At 25.1% G+C, this 23,635-nt stretch overlaps 2 protein-coding genes across 3 annotated transcripts; one reads left to right on the top strand and one right to left on the bottom strand.

The window, feature by feature from the left end:
- The first annotated feature begins 1,927 nt into the window (after positions 1-1,927).
- On the top strand, positions 1,928-4,799 carry LOC113867577 (transcription factor MYB118-like). Its single transcript, XM_027502971.1, has 3 exons — positions 1,928-2,490; positions 2,803-2,929; positions 4,329-4,799. The coding sequence occupies exons 1-3, from the start codon at positions 1,928-1,930 to the stop codon at positions 4,797-4,799; spliced, it is 1,161 nt and encodes a 386-aa protein (XP_027358772.1).
- An 8,993-nt stretch (positions 4,800-13,792) lies between these two features.
- LOC113867479 (phosphoenolpyruvate/phosphate translocator 2, chloroplastic-like) lies at positions 13,793-18,275 on the bottom strand. 2 transcript variants are annotated; one of them, XM_027502837.1, is made up of 9 exons: positions 17,862-18,275; positions 17,360-17,482; positions 17,129-17,281; positions 15,993-16,078; positions 15,759-15,843; positions 15,469-15,588; positions 15,275-15,352; positions 14,138-14,267; positions 13,793-14,011 (listed from the first exon to the last, which is right to left on the bottom strand). In XM_027502837.1, exons 1-9 carry the CDS (start codon positions 18,237-18,239, stop codon positions 13,935-13,937), a joined length of 1,230 nt encoding a protein of 409 aa, XP_027358638.1. In that variant the 5' UTR covers positions 18,240-18,275; the 3' UTR covers positions 13,793-13,934. The 2 variants fall into 2 exon arrangements, with proteins under 2 accessions (XP_027358638.1, XP_027358640.1); XM_027502839.1 differs by lacking the exons at positions 15,759-15,843; positions 15,993-16,078 and having other exon boundaries at positions 13,872-14,011; positions 17,862-18,263.
- Between the last annotated feature and the right edge of the window lie 5,360 nt (positions 18,276-23,635).

The following is a 23,635-nucleotide window of genomic DNA, read 5'->3' as shown; positions in this document are numbered from 1 at the left end:
ATGTGTTAAAGGCATCATTAAATAGGTGAAGGAATGTGGAATTTTTGAAAGGTCGGTTATATTATTATTATTATTATTGATATATGGTAAAAGAGACAAAAGATATGGTTACAGGGTAGGCTTAAAATTGAGTTACTTAGCCACTTCTTTTAAACCAAAATCCCGGAATTGATTATGATGCCATTTAAGACCCTTTTTGTTGTTATATACTTTGGTTAGGTACACTGTTACGAAAAGTAAGTCTCTTCCATGATCAAGTGTAGATACCATCTCTCTTACCATATAAGCTTTGGTGCTTTCTTATAAAGTCCCTTAACTTTCTACATAAAGTATTGCTTTTTCTCAATTGCACTTCCTCGCCTTCAACTTAGGAGAATATAACTTTCAGATTATCATCAAGTGGGCAAAACAATGCTAATATTTATGAAAATATGTTAAATAAAAATATGTATTTTAATGATATTTAAGCTTAAATTCAAAGAATTGATATCATGATATAAATCTCTGTTGTGTTCACAAATAAACAAACACATAAATGATGTAGGTCTATAGTTCCTACTCAATATATTTTATTTTCATTAATTTAATATTATTTATATAAATCTTACTTAATAATAAAAATTTGTTCCTATAATTTTTTTATCAACAAAAAAAATATTCACACAATTCATAAATGATTAACTTTTTAAAATATGTTGACTAAAACTAATTTTTAATTATGCAAAGAGATTAGTAAAAGAGAAAAACTCTTCAAATTCATTAATTTTTATTCATTAAATCTCTTCTTTAATTCTTTCGTAGTCAATAAATAAAAATAATATTTTTTATACTTTTATCTCAACAATTTTTTAATTATTGAATAAAAAATATTAACTATATTATTTATGATAACATTGTCTTAGTAAGTAGGGTGCAATTGAATAAGTTGAGTCATATGTAAAGTTTAAATTTATTTTATAAAAAATTTAAATTTAACTTATTTATTTAAACAAGTTAAATATAAAAGCTTTAACTTAATTTTTAGCAATTTTAAAGCTTGAATTTGACTGATTAATTTATTTATAATTTTTATTTTTATAAAATTTAAATAATAGTTTTATAATTAAATATATGATGAATATTTTTATGTCAAAAAATAAAATAAAATATGATTTGATCTATGTAAAAATGATTTAAGGTTAAAGATAAAAAATATTATAAAAATATCATATAAAAGTTAATAATTAAAATTAAATAAATAATACAAATAATAATAATAATATATAAATATATGCAAATATAATAAATAAACTTATATATATATATATGAATTATTCACACGCTATTAATATCAATCTTGCAATTGACTTATTTTAAAATAATTAATTATAATGTAAGCTTATTTAATTACATAAATAAATGAACTGAGTCGAACATTTAACAAGCTAAATTTGAACAGTTAACGTGTAGCTAAGCTCATTTACACCTGTTATGAAGAAACATTGTATGAATATCTTGTCTTAACCAAAAAGCACACCTCATGTCTTGCACACTTGTCCAAAAATCTCCCATAAAGTACAGTACTTTCTAACGATTTCATCATAGCCACTTTCTTCTTTACCAAAAACATAAAATAAATAGTGCAGAAAAGAGGGGGAAAAAGAATTGCAAAGCAAAAAAGAAAAGCAAAGCCCCAATTTCTCCTTTGGGCTAGCAAAGAGGAGAACCTCAACAGTCACACTAACTAGGAATCAGAGCCATAGAACATTCACACATCAAGGGTCAATTTCCACTTTGGCCCCCAACTCTCTTTCTTCCAATTCTAGGACCCACCATACCTCAGCCATAAGAACCCCCCCTCTTCACACTCTCAATTACACCAACTCAAACCATTCCTCACATCACATACAACAATTACTCTCTCTCTCTCTTGATTGAGCTTTTTTGCATGGAGTTTAATCCAAGCTTCCAAGGCCAGCACCCATACCTTTCAAGCTTTTTCCCTGAAAATCCATGCTCAAAGCAAGAGACTCAAACCATGTTACCCTTACAAAGCTCCATTCTCGTTGCACCATCACCACCATCCAACCATAGCCCCATGTTTCTCCCCAACACTCTCAACCATTACTTGAATGTGCCTAATTACCTCCACCACCCTTCTTCATCCATCACCAACCCCTTCTATGGGACAATTGGTGATGGGTCTCAAGGAGGTTTTGTCAACACTCACCATCGTCACCCTGTGTCGACTTTAGCACCAAACAACAACAAAATGGAACCTTTGCATGGTAATCACCAGAGAGACAAAGTTATTTGGGACTTTTCTCAAAAAACTTTGGTTGAACCTTCTCAAGCTTCTTCCTCAAGGCTAATTAACCCACTCTCACCATTTCCAATTTCTAGTGATCATGGATTGGTGATGAGTGATCAGAAAAGAGTAAAGGAGGAGAACAATCCAAACATTCCTAATGCTAACTTGATCAAAGGACAGTGGACACCAGATGAGGACAGGTACATACACATATGTGTCACTTATTTATGAAGAGAATTTCATATTCTCTCTCTTTTTCTGTCTCTTTCTCTCTTTCTTTTTTCTTTTTGTAAAATCAGTTCTATTTGCATGTGCTATTTTGTGTGTGTGATTTGCATAGATCTTTGATGAAAATTATTTTATTTAATGGGATAAAGTTTTTGTTGTTGGAATTGGATTTGCATAGATCTTTGATAAAAAAAAAAAATCCTTTGATTCATTTTATTTGAGGATTTTTTTAATGATGGGAGTTGATGAATATATATATATAATTTGAGTTTTCGTTTTTATAGGGCTCTTGTGGAATTGGTGAAACAATATGGATTAAAGAAATGGTCCCACATCGCAAAGTCTCTGAATGGCAGAATTGGGAAGCAGTGTCGAGAAAGATGGCACAATCATCTCCGCCCAAACATTAGGGTTTCCTCCCTTTCCAATCTTATTTTTCAGACATACATTATTTTTTTTTGGGCTCAATCTGAAAATTAATAAATTAATAAATATATACATGCAATTACTTTAAGTGGCAATTGAAATGAACTGTACATCTAAATAAAACTTAATCTTTCAATCAACGAATTAATTTTACAATTCAGTCCAAGATTTTTAAGAAGTTACACACAATTAACTTTGCATTTGTACGATTCTATGATTAAGATTATTTTTTAAGAAAAAATTCACCAGAATCGATTTTTGGCACATGTATTTACACATTTGATCACTTAATTTTGTTTGATGTGAAAAATGATGTTAAAATTCTTTCTTTTTAATATATATTTAAAATATATTGTAGCTTAAATATATTTTGTGAAAAATGAGATGGATGTATGTGCATTTAATTCTATTTAAACAAGGATTTTTTAACCATAAATTTTTAGAAGAAAAATTATAATAGACATTTATTTCTTTTTGACATATAATATGTTATAAGACATAACATTTTTATCAATATTTTATTTTTTATCACACATTATTTGAAATACACAAATTTAAATATTTATTAATTTTTTTCTTTTAAATATGCAAATTTTTATTTCTTTATATAATTGATTATATTTTCATTTAGATTTTTAAATTTATCATGCAATATTATGTTGCTAATTTGATATCTAATCCTATACTCAGAAGAATTTTTTTTGAATATTCTAATGACTAGTATAATGCAAAATTATCTTAAAATATAGTTTAATGATTTGTTTTGCTTATTTTTAGTTATAAAACACTTTATTTAAAATTTCCATTATACCTTTTAAATTGTAACACATGAATTTATATGATAGTTGATTTTTGTCAATTTCTGTAATTTATAAGTAATTTTCCGTTTCTTGTCTGACTTGTACTTTTGATTAAAACGTATAAAATTTACATGTTTAATTAGCTCTTAGCCGGTTATAAGGGTGAGTTTATCATCATTCTAAAATGTCAATTATTACACATTTTATATAATATTTACTTATATAAAATATTTTTTTATTGGTTAGTTACATAAATAATAATAATATTATTATTAGACATTTTGGAGTCACAATAGATACTATTTAATTTTATTTCTTGTCGGTTTCTGAAACACACAAATAAACATTTTCATTTCTTGAACAACATTAAATTTTTTATTTAATTTATCAAATGTGACATGTTACAATTTGATGTCTAAGCTTATATTTGAATAAATTAAAACTTTTATAATTTGTTCTGATATACCTGTCTTTACATTTAATAAAAAGAAATATATATTATTAACATCATGTTTATATTTCAATGCAAGATTCATTCATATATATATCTACACATTTTTGTTGACTGTTAATTACTATTGTAGAAGGACTCATGGACCCTAGAGGAAGACATAATGCTGATCAGATCCCACCAAGAAGTTGGAAACAAATGGGCAGAGATTGCAAGGAGATTGCCTGGTAGGACTGAAAACACCATCAAGAACCATTGGAATGCCACTAAGCGACGCCAAAGATGCAAGAAGCCGAAGAACAAGTCTTCCACTCCTGAAGGTTCATTGCTCCAAGCCTATATCAAAAGGGTCACTGAAAATGAAGAAGCTGCAAAAAAGCTTAAGAAATCTATGTGCAATAAGAATAAGAATGTGTTGGATTGTAGTTGTAATGATTTAGCTCTAATGTTTCCCTATGATCACTCTCCACATAACGTGCTCAATGGAAATGGAAACAGTAGTGGCTATGCACCGATTCAAGTCAATAACAATGATGATGGTAGAAACCTTCTCTACGGAGCAATGATGCGGTGCAGTGATGGAAAACTTGGTAGCAAAGGATGAAATAGAGGAAAGAGATGGTGATAAATGCTAAATTCTGATTAAGAGCAATTTGTATGCATAGTTTTGTTTATGCTTTTGATTAATTAGATATAATTACTTTAACCTGCTATGTTCCTTCTATTCGGCGGGCGGTGTATTTTGGCCGGACATTAATAATGATATAATTTATGTTATAAATGTCATTTTATATATATATATATATAATTTTTTAATAAATTGATTGGTGTGACTCTAAAACTCTTACATTCATCTATTTTTCTAACAAAAGTAATAAATTATAATATATATATTTCACTATTCAATTTTTAGCTGATAAATTATTATGTGATGAAAAATCATTCACTCTTTGACATACTAAAAATAAGAGTCTAAGACATCAAAATTAACACTTAAATTTTTTTATTTAAAATTTGATATTGTATGAAATATTGTATATATTTTTTATTTTTAATATAATTTTATATATTTTTTAAAAACTACAACCTAACATTAAAGAAAATATTAAAAAATATCTTACTTAAACATATAAGAATTTTTTTTTTAATTTAGACAAGATTTCAAATTCAAAATCTTGAAAAAGAAATTACATTATAAATATAAAGAGAAAATTGGATTGCTTTTTATAATTTTAGCTTAAATTAGATTAATCGAACGGACATTGCGATGGTAGGATAGTGATCGTTTTGAAAGTAAAAAAAAGATATGCAACCAATCAAAATTTTGAAAATAATATTAAGATATATAGTTTTATTTTTTAATATTTTATTATATCTTATTATTTAATTTATTATATCCATCTACCATATAATTCATACATATAAATATATGATTGATTAATTAATTTTAAAATCTTACTATCAATATTTTCACCATTTCATTTTTTTAAATAAGCAATGATCAAAAGAAACATAGGTCTAATTTTAATTTGTATTAATTTTTCTACAAAAACTATTGTGATAGAAATTTAAAATTTTATAAGTCAAGTAGAACATTGCTGTACACCGAACTATATTCTCAAACTAATAAGAATAGATGTGACAAAATGGGATGACTTCAAAAGTTTAGCTGATTTATTTTGTTTTGTTTTAAGTGATGAGTCCCGTTATAATTTTTTTATTCCAATTTTTTTATTTTGTGTTGCTTCCAAAGAATTGCATTAAAAAATGAGTGTTAATAAATATATATATATATATAATCAGAGGATGAAGATTGATCTTAAAAAACTTGTATAAATATCTTTAATTTTTGTATTTCAATTTCGAAGATATGCAACAGAAATTTGAAATGTCATAACAAAATATACTAAGATAAAAAGAGATCAATAAAAATTGATTCAACATTTACACTTATCTATGATTCAACAAACGTGATTGAAAACAAAAGAAAAAAGAAATATTGTTATTCAAATAAAATATATAAGCATATATATAATGTTGAACAACTACGTATAAAATTACTTTTTAACATAATCGTTTGTCATAGAGCATATTTAATATGTTAAAACCTTCTTTAGAGATGTTTTTGCGATCCAAATTTATACATGGTCACGTAGAACTTAGAACATTCTAAATTTGGAGATCCAATTACAAGACAAATAATATGATAGAGATTTCTTTTTGTTTCTTTTCGAATTTTTTATTTTTGTTATCACAATTTAAATTTAATGTAAAGAACAAAATACATATTAATTTCATTCAAAACACGTGTAATTTTTTTGTTTTTGTTTTTTTAAATCTCTTTAAAGTTTCATTTTTTGGCATATATGTTTAATTCGAATACATGAATTCACATGATTGGTTCAATTTTTCTATCTTTATTTGAAAATTTATGTCATATTATTGTTTTTATTACTATTACCGTTGTCACAATAATTATGTCATTATTAATTGTTATCTTTGTCATTATTATTATTATTATTAATTAATTAATTATATTATCATAAAAAATAATTAAAATTAAAATATTCTAATTTTAAATATTTCATAACTTAAAACTAAAAATTCAATTAAAGAAGCCCTAAAAGCTTTCATTTCAAAATGATTTGTATAAAATATATTTTTTAATCTTTTATATGAAAAGAAAAACAAACGAATAAGAGGCCTATAGCTCAAAATAAAAGCATTAAAGATAGAAAAAATTAAAAAAATATAAATATTTCATAAATAGTTTAAGTACAATTTCATGTTCATGGAAAGAACATCATTTAAAATAATATAATGAATTCACGATAATGATGGAATTGTAAAAGGATAAAATAAGATGAAAAGTTAAAATTACAAGAAAGTGTTAAATAATATTTTATTAATAAAATGAAACAAAAAATAAAAAAGATAAAAGTTAAATATCAATAAAATTAAAAAATATAAAAACTCTTGTATTAAGTTTTATCACAAAATATTTTTAAAGATAGAGTGGCTTGTTTAAATAAATAATTTTTTTATTAGGTTGTGATTTAAGAAATAATCTTTATTAACATTAAAAGTATAAGAAGGGAGTAGAGATAAATAGTTTATTAAGAATTTAGGTATAATTTAAAACTGGACTTAAATTAAGTTAAATATATTTTATTAAATAAGTTAGTTAGATAAGAGAGTAAAAAGAAATATTTTAGGTTGAGAATAAATTATGAAAAAGTGTATGATTCAAGAAAATATATGTTATATATGCTATGAAAGCTTGGTCTTGGAGAAAAGTGAGTAAGGTGGATGGAGGCTTGTATATGCGATGGTCATTTATCGCTTCTCGTTAATGGGAGGTTGGGAGCCCCACAAAGGAAGTGATGATTGGTAGAGGCTATCCTTTATCTCCTTTCTTATTTTTATTGGCGTTTAAAGATTTAGGATGATTGATGAGGAGTATTTATCAAAGGAACTTTTCTCTGAGGTCAAAGTTAGTGATAAACTTGAAATCTCATTGTTACAATTTGCAGATAATATTTTGATTATAGACAAAGCTATTGAACAAAATTTGTAAACAACAAACAGGGATGACAAATTGGGTCTAGCCCGACAAGCTCGCCCGCATAACCCACTAAATTTAGCGGGTCAGGCAGAATGTTTTGGCCAGTTAAGTCCAAATTTTATTCTAGAAAAATAAAAATAATTAAATACAATATATATTTTTATTAATATAAAATAATAAAAATATTTTTTATTATTTATTGTAATTTTTTTATTTTTTTGGTAATTTTCAATAGGATAGCCCATTAATTTAATGGTCCACTAACTTTTTTTTATTTTTTTGTTTTTGACGGGCTGGCCCATTAGCCCGCCTCCCACTCTTAAATAGGCCGGGCTAGGAATACTGACGCATTTTTTAAATAAGCCGAGCTCAGGCTAGCCCATTTTTAGGCTGGCTTTTGGTGGGGCGGGGCAGTTTGGCTTGTTTTGACATCCCTAACGACAAAAGTCATTCTACTGTAACTTTGAGCTTTTATCTAGGTTTAAAGTTAATTTTCATAAGAGTTGTATTATAGAACTCAACATGACAGATGACTTTCTAGATACAACATCTTGCTTTATAAATTGTAAGGTTAGATCTTTTCCTTTTCGGTACTTAACCATTATCTTAAGGACAAACTGAGAAGAAGAAGTGCTTGACAAAAGCTTATTGATGTGCTTAACTGCAAACTAGCATCTTAAAAGCACAAATACATTTTCATTGGGGGTAAAGTAACACTAATTAATGATGTTCTAAATAATCTTCCAATACATTATTTATCTTTTTGGATAATGTCATCGGTTGTCATCAAAGAAATAGTGAAGTTCAACGTCAATTACTTTGGAGTGGCGTGAAGTAATCATAAAAAATAGCTTGGATTAAATGGAGAAAAGTATACATGCCAAAGAATGAGGGAAATTTGGAAGTGAGAATTATAGAATGGTTTAATCAAAGCTTGTTGGGTAAATGGATTTAGAGAGGTTTAAAATTTTCAAACTCATTGTGCTTTAATGTGCTACAAGGACGTGGTATGGTTTATGTGCTGATATGTTAGTTTCTTTGGAAGTGACTCATAATGCTTTGGATTGGTAGAGGTATATGATGTGGGTTTGTAAGCAAGTTAATTGGTAGATAGATTCTAATGTCACACAAGTTCTTGACGATGATTGTTCCTTTAGTTTTTGAAGCGATAAATAGGTGAGAAATATTGCATTGGCTAGTTCATACCCAAAGCTATTTTTAGTAACAACTGATAAGGAGGTGCAGATAATGGACCAACGAGTATAGAAAATGTCTTAGAGAAGATAGTAGTTGTGAGAAACTATGGAAGGAAGAGACCGAGGAAAAATGAAAATAACATGTTGATATAGAAGTGTGAAGATAATAAAAAATACAATATTTAATCCACTTATTTCTACATTCATAATTTCTTCACTACAAATAGCAATTTGCAATTGTGTCTAATGTAGGCATTATGCAAAATTTGGAAGCTTAGTGCACTGAGAAAAATAGTAGTATTCGTGTAGCGTTTGTTACTTAATGTAGTCCATTGTGCAAGAATTTGACCAAACAAGGTTTGACGATTCGATCTGAAGCTTATGAGTTTTGTGATACAAAAGATGATGACGTCTTGCACCTTCTTTTGTATTGTGATATTTCTAAGAGACTATGGTACATGGTATTCAAATGATTTGGAGTCAGTATATGTTTATCTTAAAATTTGCATGAGACATTGCTGAGTATGCATGTAATTCAATATGAAAAAAAAAATGGGAAGGAGTTGTAATGGTATGATTTGTAGTAGTATGGACAACTTGACTTTAACATAATAATATTTTTTTTAATAACAGCATGCTAAATGTTAGTGAAATATTTGATTAATGATCCCTTGACATGTATTATTAATTCCTTTTAGAAATGTAATGGATTAGAGTATTTCTTATATTTTGATTTTATCATTAATAAAACGTCGATGTTTAATAAAAAAAAATTAAAATTTTAATAATTTAAAATATCTTTTAAAATTATTATTGTTATTATTATAATATTTTAAGATTATGTTTAATTTATTTAACTTAATTTTATTGATATTTATATATAAGTTGAGAGTCATTAATCTATTTAGAAGTAAAATTTTACTGTAAAATAAGCTTTTAAAATAAACTTATAAGTCAAACTTTCAAAAAAAGTTAAGACAAATTTTAAAATATAACACACATCAAGTAAATAGGTTAAATTTAACCTTGAATTCAAGAAAATTTAATCCATTTTTACCCTTACAAGATAATAGCCACAATCCATAAATACATATACAGTGGCATTTTGTTCATGCATATTTGAAAGTAATGTTATAAATATATTATTTTTTATACTCTTTTGATTATTAGTTAAAGTTTATTGTAAATTATAAAAATGTAAAAAATAAATATTAAATTAAGGATAGAACTTATAATTTTTTGAATAATTTTAAATAAATTTTAACTAAAATAAATGTATATTAAAAAGGATTTGTATTACTGCCATTTTTTATTTCTAAAATATAGCAAAAAAATTTTAAAAATCTTAATGCTAAATTTAAAATTAAACCATTAAATCTGTCAACCTAGAAACAATTAAAATAAAATAAAATAAAATAAGCTTAGGGGTCTCTTTGACTGACATGCTAGAGATGCTAAGGTGATAGAGAACTATAAGAATTTATTTCATATCTATATTTTTTTATTTACAAAACTTGAATTTAAGTTCTTATCTAAATAAAATCAAGTTTTTAAATTATCACTTGGAGTTAGGGCATTAGTTTAGTTCACTTTTTTCTTTTTATGATAAATTACCTTCTTTGATAAGTTTTTTCTATGATTAAATCAACTTATTTAAAATGCAATAATGGTAATAAAGAAGAAAAAAATTAAATATTTATATAATATATATATATATAAATATAATAAAATTATGTCACATTTAATATATATATATATATATATAATATTAAAATAAGAATAATTTAATTTAAAATAATTCAAGATTGTATAACAATTTAAATATAAGTGACCAAAAGTAATTTAAAAACAAGAATTTGCCATGTATAAAATGTGACATTTTTGGTCTTTGATCAAAACATGAAAGTTAGTATGTAATACCTGTATACCTAACATATATTACAAATATCTATAATTCATATTATTTATTTATATATTGTACTATTAATATTGAATCAAAATAATTTTTTAAAAATATATTTTATAAATTTATAATTTATTTTTAAAAAATAAACATTTAATTATTAATAATAAATATTTTGTCATATAAAATTAAATTAAATTCCAAGAGATAATTATTTTAAAAAATTATAAAAATTTAAAATTAAAATTAAGGATAAATTAAAAAATTAAGAAGAGAGTAACACTTAAAACACTCTTTTTTAAGTGTTAGTTTTCTTATTATTTTTTCAATTTAATTGTTTAATTTTTTATAATTTTAAAAAAATATCTCTTTAATTTAATCTTACTTAACATAATAAAATATTTATTATTAATATTTATTTATTTATTTAAATTTTAAAATATTTATAAAATTTATTTTAATATCTTATTTAAATTTAATAATATTCGTGCAATGTACTAAAATTGCACTTAGTTAAAATAAATTGTAACTTCAAATAAAATTAAAATTTTCAACTTGAGAATTATTATTTTGACTCTATGAAAGGCTTTTAAAAAAATTACACCCAATTAACTTTGCATATATGTAATTTTGTTAATAAAATTATATATTTTTAATTCATAAATAATTTTTTTTACATGCACTCTTACATATATAATTTCAGTTTATTTCTTGCAAATTCTTTAATTTAGTTCGGACAAACTTTCTATAGTATGAAGAAATGCTTTTTCAATATTTTTCTCTCTCCCAAGTAGTAATGGTCTAGCTTGTGTTTTTCTATATTTACTGATCACATATAATGTGTTGCATGGAAACAGCAGTGGCTATGCACCAACACAAGTCATTGATGGTAGAAAGACATTTACAATGATGAAGGCTTGGCCTCAAACGAATGAGATTATCAAGGGAAAAAGAGATGATGATAAATGCTAAATACTTGAGCATATGCACTTATAGTTATGTTTATGCTTTTCATTAATTAAATCTAATTACTTTAATAATCAAAATGTTATGTTCCTTCTGTTCTGTGGCGATATTATGTTTGGCAGACGTTAATAATGATATAATTTATGAAAAAATGTAGTTATGTAATTTTATTGATTTTCATATTATCTAGTAACATTTTATTAAATAATTTAATATTAAAATTAATCATTAAATTAATTTTTTAAATTATATAGATTATGTTTGTAAACTTTTCAATAAATTTAAAATTATTAAATTTTAACAAAATTAATGCAAACAATTAAAATAATATGTAGTTATAAAACACTTAAATCAATAAAAATTATATTTTATATAAATTTATTGACAATATAAAAAATGTAATTTATACTGATATAATTTGATTAAACACATTTGAATTTAACTTAATTTTAATTAAGTAAATAAGTTTAAATTTAAAGTGAAACTTAATTACATGAGTCCAGCTTAATATTAATAAAATATTTTATTTTACACATTAAAACATCTTTATGTAATTAAAATTACATTTTATTACATTTTAATTTATTTTTAGCATAAAAATATTTATTAATTATTAAATTAATAAAAATAATCAAGTTCAAGTTTCAAGATTTTTTATGAATGTCAAATTCAATATTTAAATTTAATTCATTTAAATAAATAAATTTAATTTAAACAATTTTATCGTAAGTTAAGTTTATATTTTAAGTATCTCTTTTTTACACAAACATTAAAAAAATAGTTTAAAAGGCATGCATTATTTTTCAATAATTGTCAAAAATAAATTATGCATATAAATTTATGTATTTTAGTTCAAAACCATATATAAAAATTAAAATGTCATATAAAATGCAAGCAAAAAAAAGAGGCTCATGATAATTAATCGAATATATTAAAAAAAACATGATTAAAAAAATGTAACAAAAAATTATTTTTCAAACAAGATTTGAAAATATCAACATAATTTTAGTGGACATGCATAAAAATTAAAGACTTATATCCTGCCATTGTTATTATTACAATTACTTCCATTATTATTTTTACCAATTTTTATAAGTAGTTATTATTATTACTATTATTTACCTTATTATTGCAACTATTTGTAATCGCTTGTTACCTTTATAAATGTTATTATCATAATTATTATCATTATTACTTACATTATTATCGTTAATATCATTAAATTTATTAATTAACCATTATCACTATTGTAAAAATCTAAATGAAAATTTAGAAATGATTTATATTTTAATTTTAATATCAAACTTCAAGTATTAAAATAAGAAATAAAATTTAAATTATAAAATAGAAAACAATTTTGATTTTTAAAAACTTTTAAACTTAATACTTACTACTCAAAAAGAAAAGGAAAGACCAACATGTATTAATACATCTTAGTTCAAGGACGTGACCAAATATCAAAAACAAAATATTACATTATATTGTGTACTAAATATAGTTATGTAAAAAAAAGTGTCATTGTTTATATTCAAAAGAAATTAAATGATTGTATGCATCTTATTTTGTACATACAAATATTATTGTTTTCGTAATCTCAATAGAAAAAATTACAAATTGAAATATATGCCATTATTTATTAAGTTTTTGAAATTAGAAGGTTTCCTAACAGATTTATAGCTATTTTTGAACTGTTAAATGTATCTAATTCTAGTTCACTTGAGCGTTTAAGAAGTCGTTTGGTTGCACTAGTTTATGAACATAGCAAGTTTGGTTGCCCTATTTTATGAACATAGCAGGTAACAGATTCACCCTGATCTCAAACAAATTGGGTAAGTGATGCATGCAAAAACAAGAACAACGATATTTTCACACTTGATAACCCCTCAATGATGGTAATGTAACACAAAAAGAAGAGAAAAATTAAAAGAAAAAGTTGGTGCAAATAAAATGTAAGAGCAAGGAATGCGAAAGAATAATAATATCCAATAACAAAAATATTTCTTTTTATCAATGAGACTTCGCATGGAGAAGCATATTTATACAAAAATAATAATAAAATAATGGGTGTTATGTCAACACTATTTTTCCTTTGGAAGGGTTAATGCTACCTTAATGTGTTTTTGGCATTGGCTTAATCCGTTTAGCCCTTGAGTACAAGAAAACTCCAACTAGTGCAAATGCAGTTCCTATAGACCACAAGAGAGGAGAGAGAAGAAATTAAGGTTTAGCAATTTTAGTTCACATGTTTGAGACTTGCAAAGTTCACAACAAAACACCAAAAAATTGTGGGACACAGGCCCTGAGAGACTTACCAATTGTGTTAATGGGTGAGACTGGAGTTTGGAAGAAGATAACAGAAGAAATTATGACAACCACACGCTTCACACAATTTCCAACTGAGTGGGTCACAGGTGACACCATCTGTAATATCATATAAGATACCTGCCACCAAATGCATTTAGCTCCAAGACATTTTATGCCACAATACTCAACAAAGTCACAGTGCCTAATTCCACTGTCACTAAATTTGATCAATGTTGTATTCACAAAATATTTTTCATTTTGTTTAAGATGAAACATGAGAATATAATACCACCCAGAAAAATAAAATTTGGACCCCTAGTGAGGCAATTAAGGGGACATTCGGAAGAACCTATGAAAATTGCTTATGAATTTTATAAGCTTATTTCATTAAGTTTTTTGGTATAAAAGTAAGTTATTTTTAGCCTATTCTAGTAAGTTTCTCGATCAAATTTATGCTATAAGTCATTATGTTACTAACTTATGTACCCTAAATCATTGGCATCAAACAGGTGGTTTATTTTCTGAGTATCTTATCAACCACAAACAAATAAAATGATCGAGTATAAACATATATCAATGAGCCCAGAAGTTTACATCTCAAAATTCAAATGTTAAATATATGGTTACCAGTCAAAGGTCAGAATATTTCATTAGAAAACCTGTCACACGAGTTGAGAATAATGAATTTAATTTTATAATAATACAATCATGGACCCCATTTTATCTCAGAAAATATGTTGAGGGGGAAATGACAAGCTATCAACATCTTTTGATATGGACCCCATGTTATGACAATGTTCAAAATAATTGAAAAGATGGGAAATGGACGAAAGGATACCATTTTGCAAAGGGAAAGGCTCCACAAGACTTTTTAAGAAAAGGGATCTAGAAGTTGGCTAATTTAGAAGTTTGAAAAATCAAAGGGTCACAATCTAGCAAAATACAGCTCATGATGAGAAAATTGTACACATAGGATACAAAATTTCATGCATGACAATCTTTTAAATAAAAAATGCCACATTTCCTTCAAGTGAAAATAGTTATTGCCTTGCATACCATAATGAGCATGACAATCTTCTAAAGTAGAAAATCCCATTATTAACAAATCACAATAGCAAAACAAAACAATATTTGAAAGGCCTCACCTGCTGGTATGCATGGAAGCAGAAAGCAGCCAAAACCGATCTCACACATAACTCCCTAATATTAAGCCCTTGGCTTGCCTATATAGGAAAGAACAGTATAATTGTTAGGCAGTTTTTTCTCTTCCTCAATTACTTAAAAGGAAAAATAGTGGCAAAGAGAATATAATATTAAAAAATAAAAATAGTATACATACAGCATATTGCAGGTATGAAGGAGTAAACTTGACACCTTCCAAAAGTATAGCACACGGAACCAACATGATAAAGGAAATGATTGTTATAACTGAGTAGAGATTGATATTGTCCAAAGCTTCCTGTCAGCAACACACTTCAAATGATTAGCCATAATTTTAACAGAATATTGTGAAAGAGTTCCAATAAATAATTAACAAACAAATACACAAACGCATACAACTTCATTTTGTAACTGTGTCATAACAACAACAAAGTTACTGCATTTCGCAGATCTGAGGAGGTTATTTACCTCTTCATTAGTCATCAATTTTTTGCTCAAAACATTCCGCGATTGATTAGTAAGGTTAGATGCCATAGCCGTGCTGAACCCAATCCTGTTTCAAGACACAACATGCCAAAAATCTTTAATATTAACCCTCCAATGCAACAAATATGGTAAATATTTTGGGATCAGTATCAGAATTATTCACTATTGTCCTTGATGGAACTTGTTACATGCAACAATTTTAATGTGATCAATTACCAATTGAAAGAGACTTCAGTCATTGATGCAAGTGCCACTCCCCCTACTATTGGTACAAGTGAAGAAACCACCCACAAAGTGGGCCTCTGTTCATTTAAGGATCAAAAGTGAAGGTCAGAACACCAAAACAAATAGATTTTCCTGCATTTTAATTTAAATTAGTAGCATGTGGTGTACAAGCATTAGTACTAATACAGTATGCAAAAGTGTGCATATTGCTATGTTTTTATTTTGCTTTGCTGCTGAAAATTATAATTATATACAGTTGGCATTCACAATAATACTAAGAAAACTAGAAGTTAGGCTCAGTTTGGATAAATTTCTCAATAAATACTTGTACAAAACAAAACTAGGGAAGTAAAATGAATCAAACTTCTCTCAAGTTAAAATCAATTTATGTTCCTCTACATTTTAAGAAACTCTCTGATTTAACTTCTCCAAAACTTGAGGAGCATAGATTGATTTTAATTTATAAGAAAAATTTTAATTCATTTTATTTCTTTATTCTTTTCTTGTATAAGTACTTATTCAAAAGCTTGCCCAAACTGACGCTTAATATGGTTTATGCACACAGGGCACATGTTCTTGGCATGCTAGGCAAAATAGGTTTGAAGCTACCTCCCTAGTCCTATGAGGGAATGACTAATTGCCTAAATAGTGCTCAAAGCTATACTCAATCTTAGCAGTACCCGAGTGGCATATCTATTTTAAAACAGAAAGAAAGAAAATTCATTTCGTAATGCAGTACCCAAAACCAGAGCAACACAAAATAGAGTACCCCTGTTTCAAAACTTCTTGACCTCAAATATTATGGAAAATTTTCAATATTAAGCATAAGAGCTCGCTTTTGTTGCATGTAGTTAATGTTAATACGATTTCATTAATATTAGTCTTTTAAATTAACTTTAACCAACTAAAAATAGTTAGCTTTTATTGGAAAAACAAAATTGTATGAGCTAAGTAGCTATTCAGTGGATAATTAGACTTAATTGTCATTCTTATAGCAAGTATGTTTTTCAATAAAAATTTTAACAAAAATTTATTAATGTCAAGGGCAAGCAACATGTGTGAACCTGTAGTGCATCTAGGATGAAAATTTAAAATTGATTATGAAAAATAGAAATTGAAGACATTACCTCAGCCAGGAAAAGGGAAGAAAGAACAACAGTGAAGAAAGGTTCCATAGCCTTGACGGTGTGAGTGAATGATACAGCAACCTTGCCAAGACTAACGTTGGTCAACAAGTTCCCCATTGTGTGAGCCACAGCCAGTGGAAAGATTGATACAATCTATGAATACAAGTAAATTAATCATTTGAAATCAGAGTTATACCTCACAAAAATGATGAACCACAGAATCCAAAATACCTGTGAACCAGTAATGTTTGGTCTTGGATGTAAATTCAAAGCCCATATCAAATTAATCATCAACGTTGCAAAGCCAAATTGAAATGCTGTAACTGTTGCTGGAAATGGATAGACTTTTAGAACCTAATAGACAACCAATGCAATGCAATTGAGAACAACCAAAAGAGGATTAAGAAATAAAAATTAAGGACACCCAATAAATCTTTTGATTAACTAACACAAACCTATGTTTAAGTTTTCATATTTGAAAAACTTTACAATAAATTATTTGAACACATTCTACTAGACATTCCTTATAAGTTATAATTAGTATATCTTTTACAAAATTAAAATAATTTTAAGAAAAATAATCAATTATTAGATAAATACTTAATTTAACTTTTAAAAAAAAAATCAATTACTAGTATTTTTTGTTTCAAAATTTACCTTCCTACCCCAAATCCCAAATAATGGCAAAAATAGAAACTTTTTTGACAAAAGATGATAGATTAAAGTGGAGAACCTGCTTATTGTAGATGTTGAAGTAAATATTCAAGAGGTACCAGGTTGCAAACATAGCTCCAAGTTGAAGAGTGTTAACAAAACTAGTTTGTTTGGCTGGTTCATCACTCTTAGCATCTGGAAAAGAGGCAGCAAAGACCTTTAAAGATGCAAATTTTGCAGAGGAAATGAGGAAAGGAGAAGACTTTCGAGCAGTGAGAAGAGAAGAAGAAAATGGCCATGGAAGTGCATTAATGGTGAGACTAAGAGGTAAAGAAGAAGAAGATGAAGAAGAAGGTTTGTGATATGAAACACGTTGTGTTGAAGGAGACAGTGACAAAGAAAGGCTCTGCATTTTGGGGTTCAGAGAGAGAGAGAGAGAGAGACATAGCCGATGCATGGAGTGAAGAGTTTGATAGTATAAGAATGTCTTTATGATTATGCACAAGGCACACACAACTTCAACTTATATAAGTCAATTTTTATTAAAAATCATTAATTTTAATATATTAATAATATTAAATATTATAATTGATAATAAAAATCTATTATTTATTTGATTCTTATAGTGTATTTTGACACACCTTAGAACAAAGATGTTTATATACACAGAGAAATCTTAATTTCTATTAGGTTTAATAAGGTGTGTCAAAATTGGATATGAAACACACTACAAATTAAGAAATTTAAAGGACATAATATTATTTTTATTTGTTATTAACTAATTTATAAAACTTAAGAAATATAACTAATTTTATTAATAATATAAAATTAATAATTTTTAAAAAATTGACAAGGTTGAATAGCAAGAAAAATATGACAAGGTTTATGGTCTTATTTTTTTATTTAATTAATTATTTTGTCTCTATAACATGTATTTTTATATAAAAAAATTATTTCAAGAAATATCATGATAATTTTTAAAATATTATATATTAAACTAAACATAATATCACACTAATTATCTTTTTTTATTGTGCAAAATTGTGCAGATATATAATATAAATATAATTTCTCTATCCTTTTATGCAAAGGATTTCTAAGAAAAAAAAGAAATTATTTAATTCTATGAAAAGAATATATAAAAGATTTGTTTTTCTCAAATAAAACTTTTACAAGTATTGAATGTTTCGATCAACCTGACCCAAGTTAGACAGTTCACTATTAAATGGATTTAACTAATTATTAAATACAAAATAAATAAAGTCATCAGTTATTTTTCTCATAAATTAAGTAAGTTAATCTATTTAATTAAAAATTTTATTAGAATAGTAAAAAAATTAAAAAAATATGTAAATTAATTAAGTAATGATATATTGACATTAAATGTTAAATTTAAATACTTAATAACTTTTAATAAAATACAAAATTGATGAATGTAATTATCATATTATTTTATATTATCAAATTTTTAAGTAATTTACATATTTATAAATATATTATTCAAAATGTAATATTTATTTATATTTTTCAAAAATTACACATTAAAATAAAATATTTATTCATTCTTATACGAATAAAATTAATCTATTTAATAAGAATCTTTAAACTAATAATTAGATTAATATATATATATATATATATAAAAGTTAATAAGTAAATTTGTGTAGTTAATTTTATTTTAAATATAGACTTTTTAATTAATATGATTCAATTAAAAAAAATTATCTTTTATGATTAACTTTATAATTAATTATAAAAATATTTTTTTATATTTTAAAAAAATTATATACAAGGAAGCATATACAGATTTAGTAAGTCTTATAAGGAAGAACTTTTTTCTAATAAAAAAGAGGACATGTGATTTAAGCGTTTATCCCCAAAGAGAGTGTAATTTATCCAAATTTAGTTTACATATATGTCGTTTTATTTACATTCTTTTGGCGTGCAATGAAATATATATATATATGATGTTGATATGATGTACCCACGTGTTTGGTTGTGAAATATTTGAAGGGAAAAATATTGCTGTGGATAGGAATCAACAACAAGTCATAATCAAAAGATCTATCAAATAATATTTACAAGCAATGATATTTATTAGATTTTTTAGATAAATTTCGGGTGACTGTTAAATTCGGCGAAATAAATCAATAAAAGTGTATGTACATGTACAATATATTGGCTTTGTTAACATTTTTTTATTAGTAATAAAAGGTTTTAATTAAGGAAATATGCAATTAATGTAAAGTCAGGGTAAAGCCCTAATTTGAATGAGAAGTTGTCCTATAATTAATCTGCATATAGTACAAGAATGATGTTGGCATCTATATTCTAATGATACATTAAAAGATCAATCTAGAAATTGTTATATAAGAATTATATAACAATCAATAAATTAAATGTTAAAATATAATTTTTTATTTAACTATTATAATAATAATTTAATTATAAATTTAATGATTTAGTCTTCTCAATATATTTTCTAGTCTCTACATAAAAAAATTTATTTTAATTTCTGTATGAAAAACTATTTATAGACCAGTCCTATAAAATAATTCAAAATTTAATTTTTATACTTAATACAATTTTTATATTTAAGTCTTATATTTATATTGTATTTTGGTCTCTGTACACAATAGTTTTACATTTAGTATTTTAGTCCTTAATTAATAATGACATATCATTTTTAATTTTATTTTATTTTAAAAAATTATACTAACACTATTATAAATTTTATAAATAATAAGAATTAATTCATTACTTATTATATATAAAAAAATATAATTTTTCATATATAAGAACTAAAATAAACTTATAATTTAACTTTTAATAATTTAATAAAATATATTCCATAATATGTTTCATCTTAGATCAAGCATTTCTATAAATTAATGTTAATCACAATTCAAATCTCTTATGAGTGTCTACCTATGAACTAAGTAAAAGTAAACAATTAATTCTCTCAGAACTCTATTTCAAACATTATCTGGTCAGCTCTATATTTTGTATAGTGACCATGAATTTATCAAAAGTATTTTTAAAAAAAGATATTTATGGAAAAAAATCACACTTAACAAAACTTATATAACATTGGTAAATTATTTTGGTAAAATTAATCTTAATACAATAGGCGCAATGGACCAAAAAATTGTAAAAAATCACGTATAATTAAAAATGGTACAACAATAAATTAAAAAAACACTTCTGAACATAATTTAGTTTAATAATAAAATAGCTTAGACTAGGTTTGTTTTTTTTTCAAAAAAAAGTAATACAAATTGATATTATATTTTTTAAAAAAGTCATTTTTAAGAAAGGAAACAAACATACTCTTAAAAGCAATTTCATTACATATCTTAGTGCAAAAACATTTATAGCCGCAAAAATTAATAGAAGAGAAAAAAAATAAAATAAAAATAAATTTAATAATAGTAGAAAATGGACCACGTTAAAAGAGTGTTTTAGATTTGAGGTTGATATCGTTGCAACTCGCAACCATGGACCACAATTTGCAAATGTGGTTTTGTCTCGTGGATTCACAATTGTTTGTACCTATGTGGTAGTAGATACTGAGAATGACCAATAATTATGAAGAGGTGTTTGAAAATGATATTGGGAAAGCAACGTTATTATGTAAGTTATCTAGAGAGAACCAAAATTTTATAGTATTTGTACCAATGCAAAACAAGTTTATGTCTTGATAAAGAAAGAGGTGAGATTTCTATTTCATTTGGTAGCCCATGCTTTGTAACATAATGGTGGAAAAAATTAAATAATAAAACTTTTTGATAAAATTCTAAAGTTGTTAATGAGAATGTTTACAGAACATCATTTTATTTTAAAATCTTAAAATTGATAATAAAATAGCTAAAAAAATATAAGTTGGTGGCATATTGCATTGGGAGAAAAAAAGTTAATGCAAATTTATTTTATAGTTGTTCGCTATTATTTATTATAAAAAGGAGTTAAAGTATAACACATCTTATCCTTCAAAAGAACAGAGTAGAAATTTTAAATATAAAAAGGGTCAATGTAATTTGAATATCCCTTAAAATAGATAATAGTTGATTCAAAGTATAAGCATTTTTTGTGAACGAAGTGGCCACAGATGAACGTAAGGAACCATGAAAAAAAAAACAAAACAACTTGGCTTAGAAACAGTATGAATGCAAAACACACCACTCAATATTCGTTGATGTCGTTGTTGCATATTCTAAGTTATTCGTTGATGTCTAGGGACCCATTAAGTGCCCATTTCACGTAACAAAAGCATGTATTTCAGCATTGATAGAACTCCTCATCAAGCATCATAAATATAATTTTTAAAACAATGAGGTAAGGAGAAGAAACAAAAAAAGGCAACATTCAAGTACATCTAAGAATTTTGAGGGTTCAAGAAGGTTCTAAAAGGTTTCTCTGCATTCATATCCCCTTTCTTAAAGACGGTTGAACAGTTTTCTTGCTCGCTTGTCATAGATTGCTAAATCGTTTTAACTAGATATGATGGATCTTAATTATATTTTGACGTAATTAACTTATACTCCTAATTCAATGTTTTATTTGTAACTTAGCAGTCAAATCTTAGCTTAATGTTTGTACGAAGTATATAATCATATACATGGACTGGATAGAGACTCGTAAAATTGAAAAATAGAATGTTGGGTAATGCTTCTTAAGTGTCTAGTTTAGTTACATAAATATATTCCTTTACTTGTTTTTAGTTGTTTTGCCAGTTTTTCATTGAATCTCCTTCAGTGCTTAATAATAACCAACTAGTTCAATTTAATTTATTAATATGTATTTACATCAATCCTCATTCGAACAATATTTCTTTACCATATTAATTTTTTGTCAGCTAACAATTGTGAAAGTGAATCATTACTCGTCGGTGATAAAGATTGAGCGTCTGAGTTGGAGATGGTTCCTAATATTATTGTGACACTTCAAACCCAAATCATGAGATGTGACAAAGTGAAAACTCTGCTGAAACGGATGGATATTTCAAAATTTTCTCAACATAAACAAATATTCATACTAAGTAAAGTATGATATTTGTAATTACATAATATTTTTTAATAACGTTTTGGATAAGAGAAAAATTTTAGATTCTATTATTTTAAAGTTTTAAAAATAACTATTACTTATTAATAAGAGAAAAATTATTTTGTTAGTTAATTAGTATTTGAATCTACAAAATTACATTCGTTTTAGTTAAGTATAAGTATATTTTTACTTTTTTTTAAATAAATATTAATTTTTTTTATATGTATGAGTTTTAAGTTCTTCTTGAACTCTCTATAATAATATATTTTTCTTATCACAAAAAAAATCTGATTTATTTATTAATTTTAAAGTCTAAGACTTATTATCTATTATAAATTTTTTATTTAATTTAATTTAATTTTTATTTTATTGCTTTCAATTAAAGAAAATATTTTGTATTATTCTAATTATATCTATTGTTAGATTGTTTCATTTATTCTTTTGTGTATTTGTTTATGTTATATGTAATTTTTTTATTATTAATTATGATTTTCTCTCTTAAAAAATATGTAATAAAAATACTTTTCAACTTAATATTTTTTTTAATTTAATATTTATTTATGTTAAAATTTAATTTATTTAATATAATATTATAATTTTTATGTAAAATTATTTAATATATTATTATAAATTTTATAAGTTTTAAATAAGTCATTTTAATAGATTTAATAAGTTTTTTTTTTAAATTAAAGTCTAACTTATTTAACTAATTAAGTCTTTTAAATAACTTAAATTAAATATATTATTTAAATAGTTCAAGTTGAACTAAGCTATAGACCTCTTTCTATATATAGTATCACCTGTTTTAAT

Source organism: Abrus precatorius, unplaced genomic scaffold (assembly GCF_003935025.1).
Source record: "Abrus precatorius isolate BTA unplaced genomic scaffold, Abrus_2018 Scaffold5, whole genome shotgun sequence".
NCBI classification, from domain to species: Eukaryota; Viridiplantae; Streptophyta; class Magnoliopsida; order Fabales; family Fabaceae; genus Abrus; species Abrus precatorius.
This window is presented reverse-complemented; position numbering and strand designations above follow the sequence as displayed.

Excerpts from the sequence above, each read along its gene's own strand:
- LOC113867577 (XM_027502971.1), top strand. The coding sequence starts at position 1,928 with ATGGAGTTTAATCCAAGCTTCCAAGGCCAGCACCCATACCTTTCAAGC. Across the intron at positions 2,491-2,802 it reads TGGACACCAGATGAGGACAG|GGCTCTTGTGGAATTGGTGA; the intron begins GTACATACACAT and ends TCGTTTTTATAG. Across the intron at positions 2,930-4,328 it reads ATCTCCGCCCAAACATTAGG|AAGGACTCATGGACCCTAGA; the intron begins GTTTCCTCCCTT and ends TTACTATTGTAG.
- LOC113867479 (XM_027502837.1), bottom strand. The coding sequence starts at position 18,239 with ATGCATCGGCTATGTCTCTCTCTCTCTCTCTCTCTGAACCCCAAAATG. Across the intron at positions 15,353-15,468 it reads CTTCATACCTGCAATATGCT|GCAAGCCAAGGGCTTAATAT; the intron begins GTATGTATACTA and ends TTTCCTATATAG. Across the intron at positions 14,268-15,274 it reads GCTTCCATGCATACCAGCAG|GTATCTTATATGATATTACA; the intron begins GTGAGGCCTTTC and ends ATTTGGTGGCAG.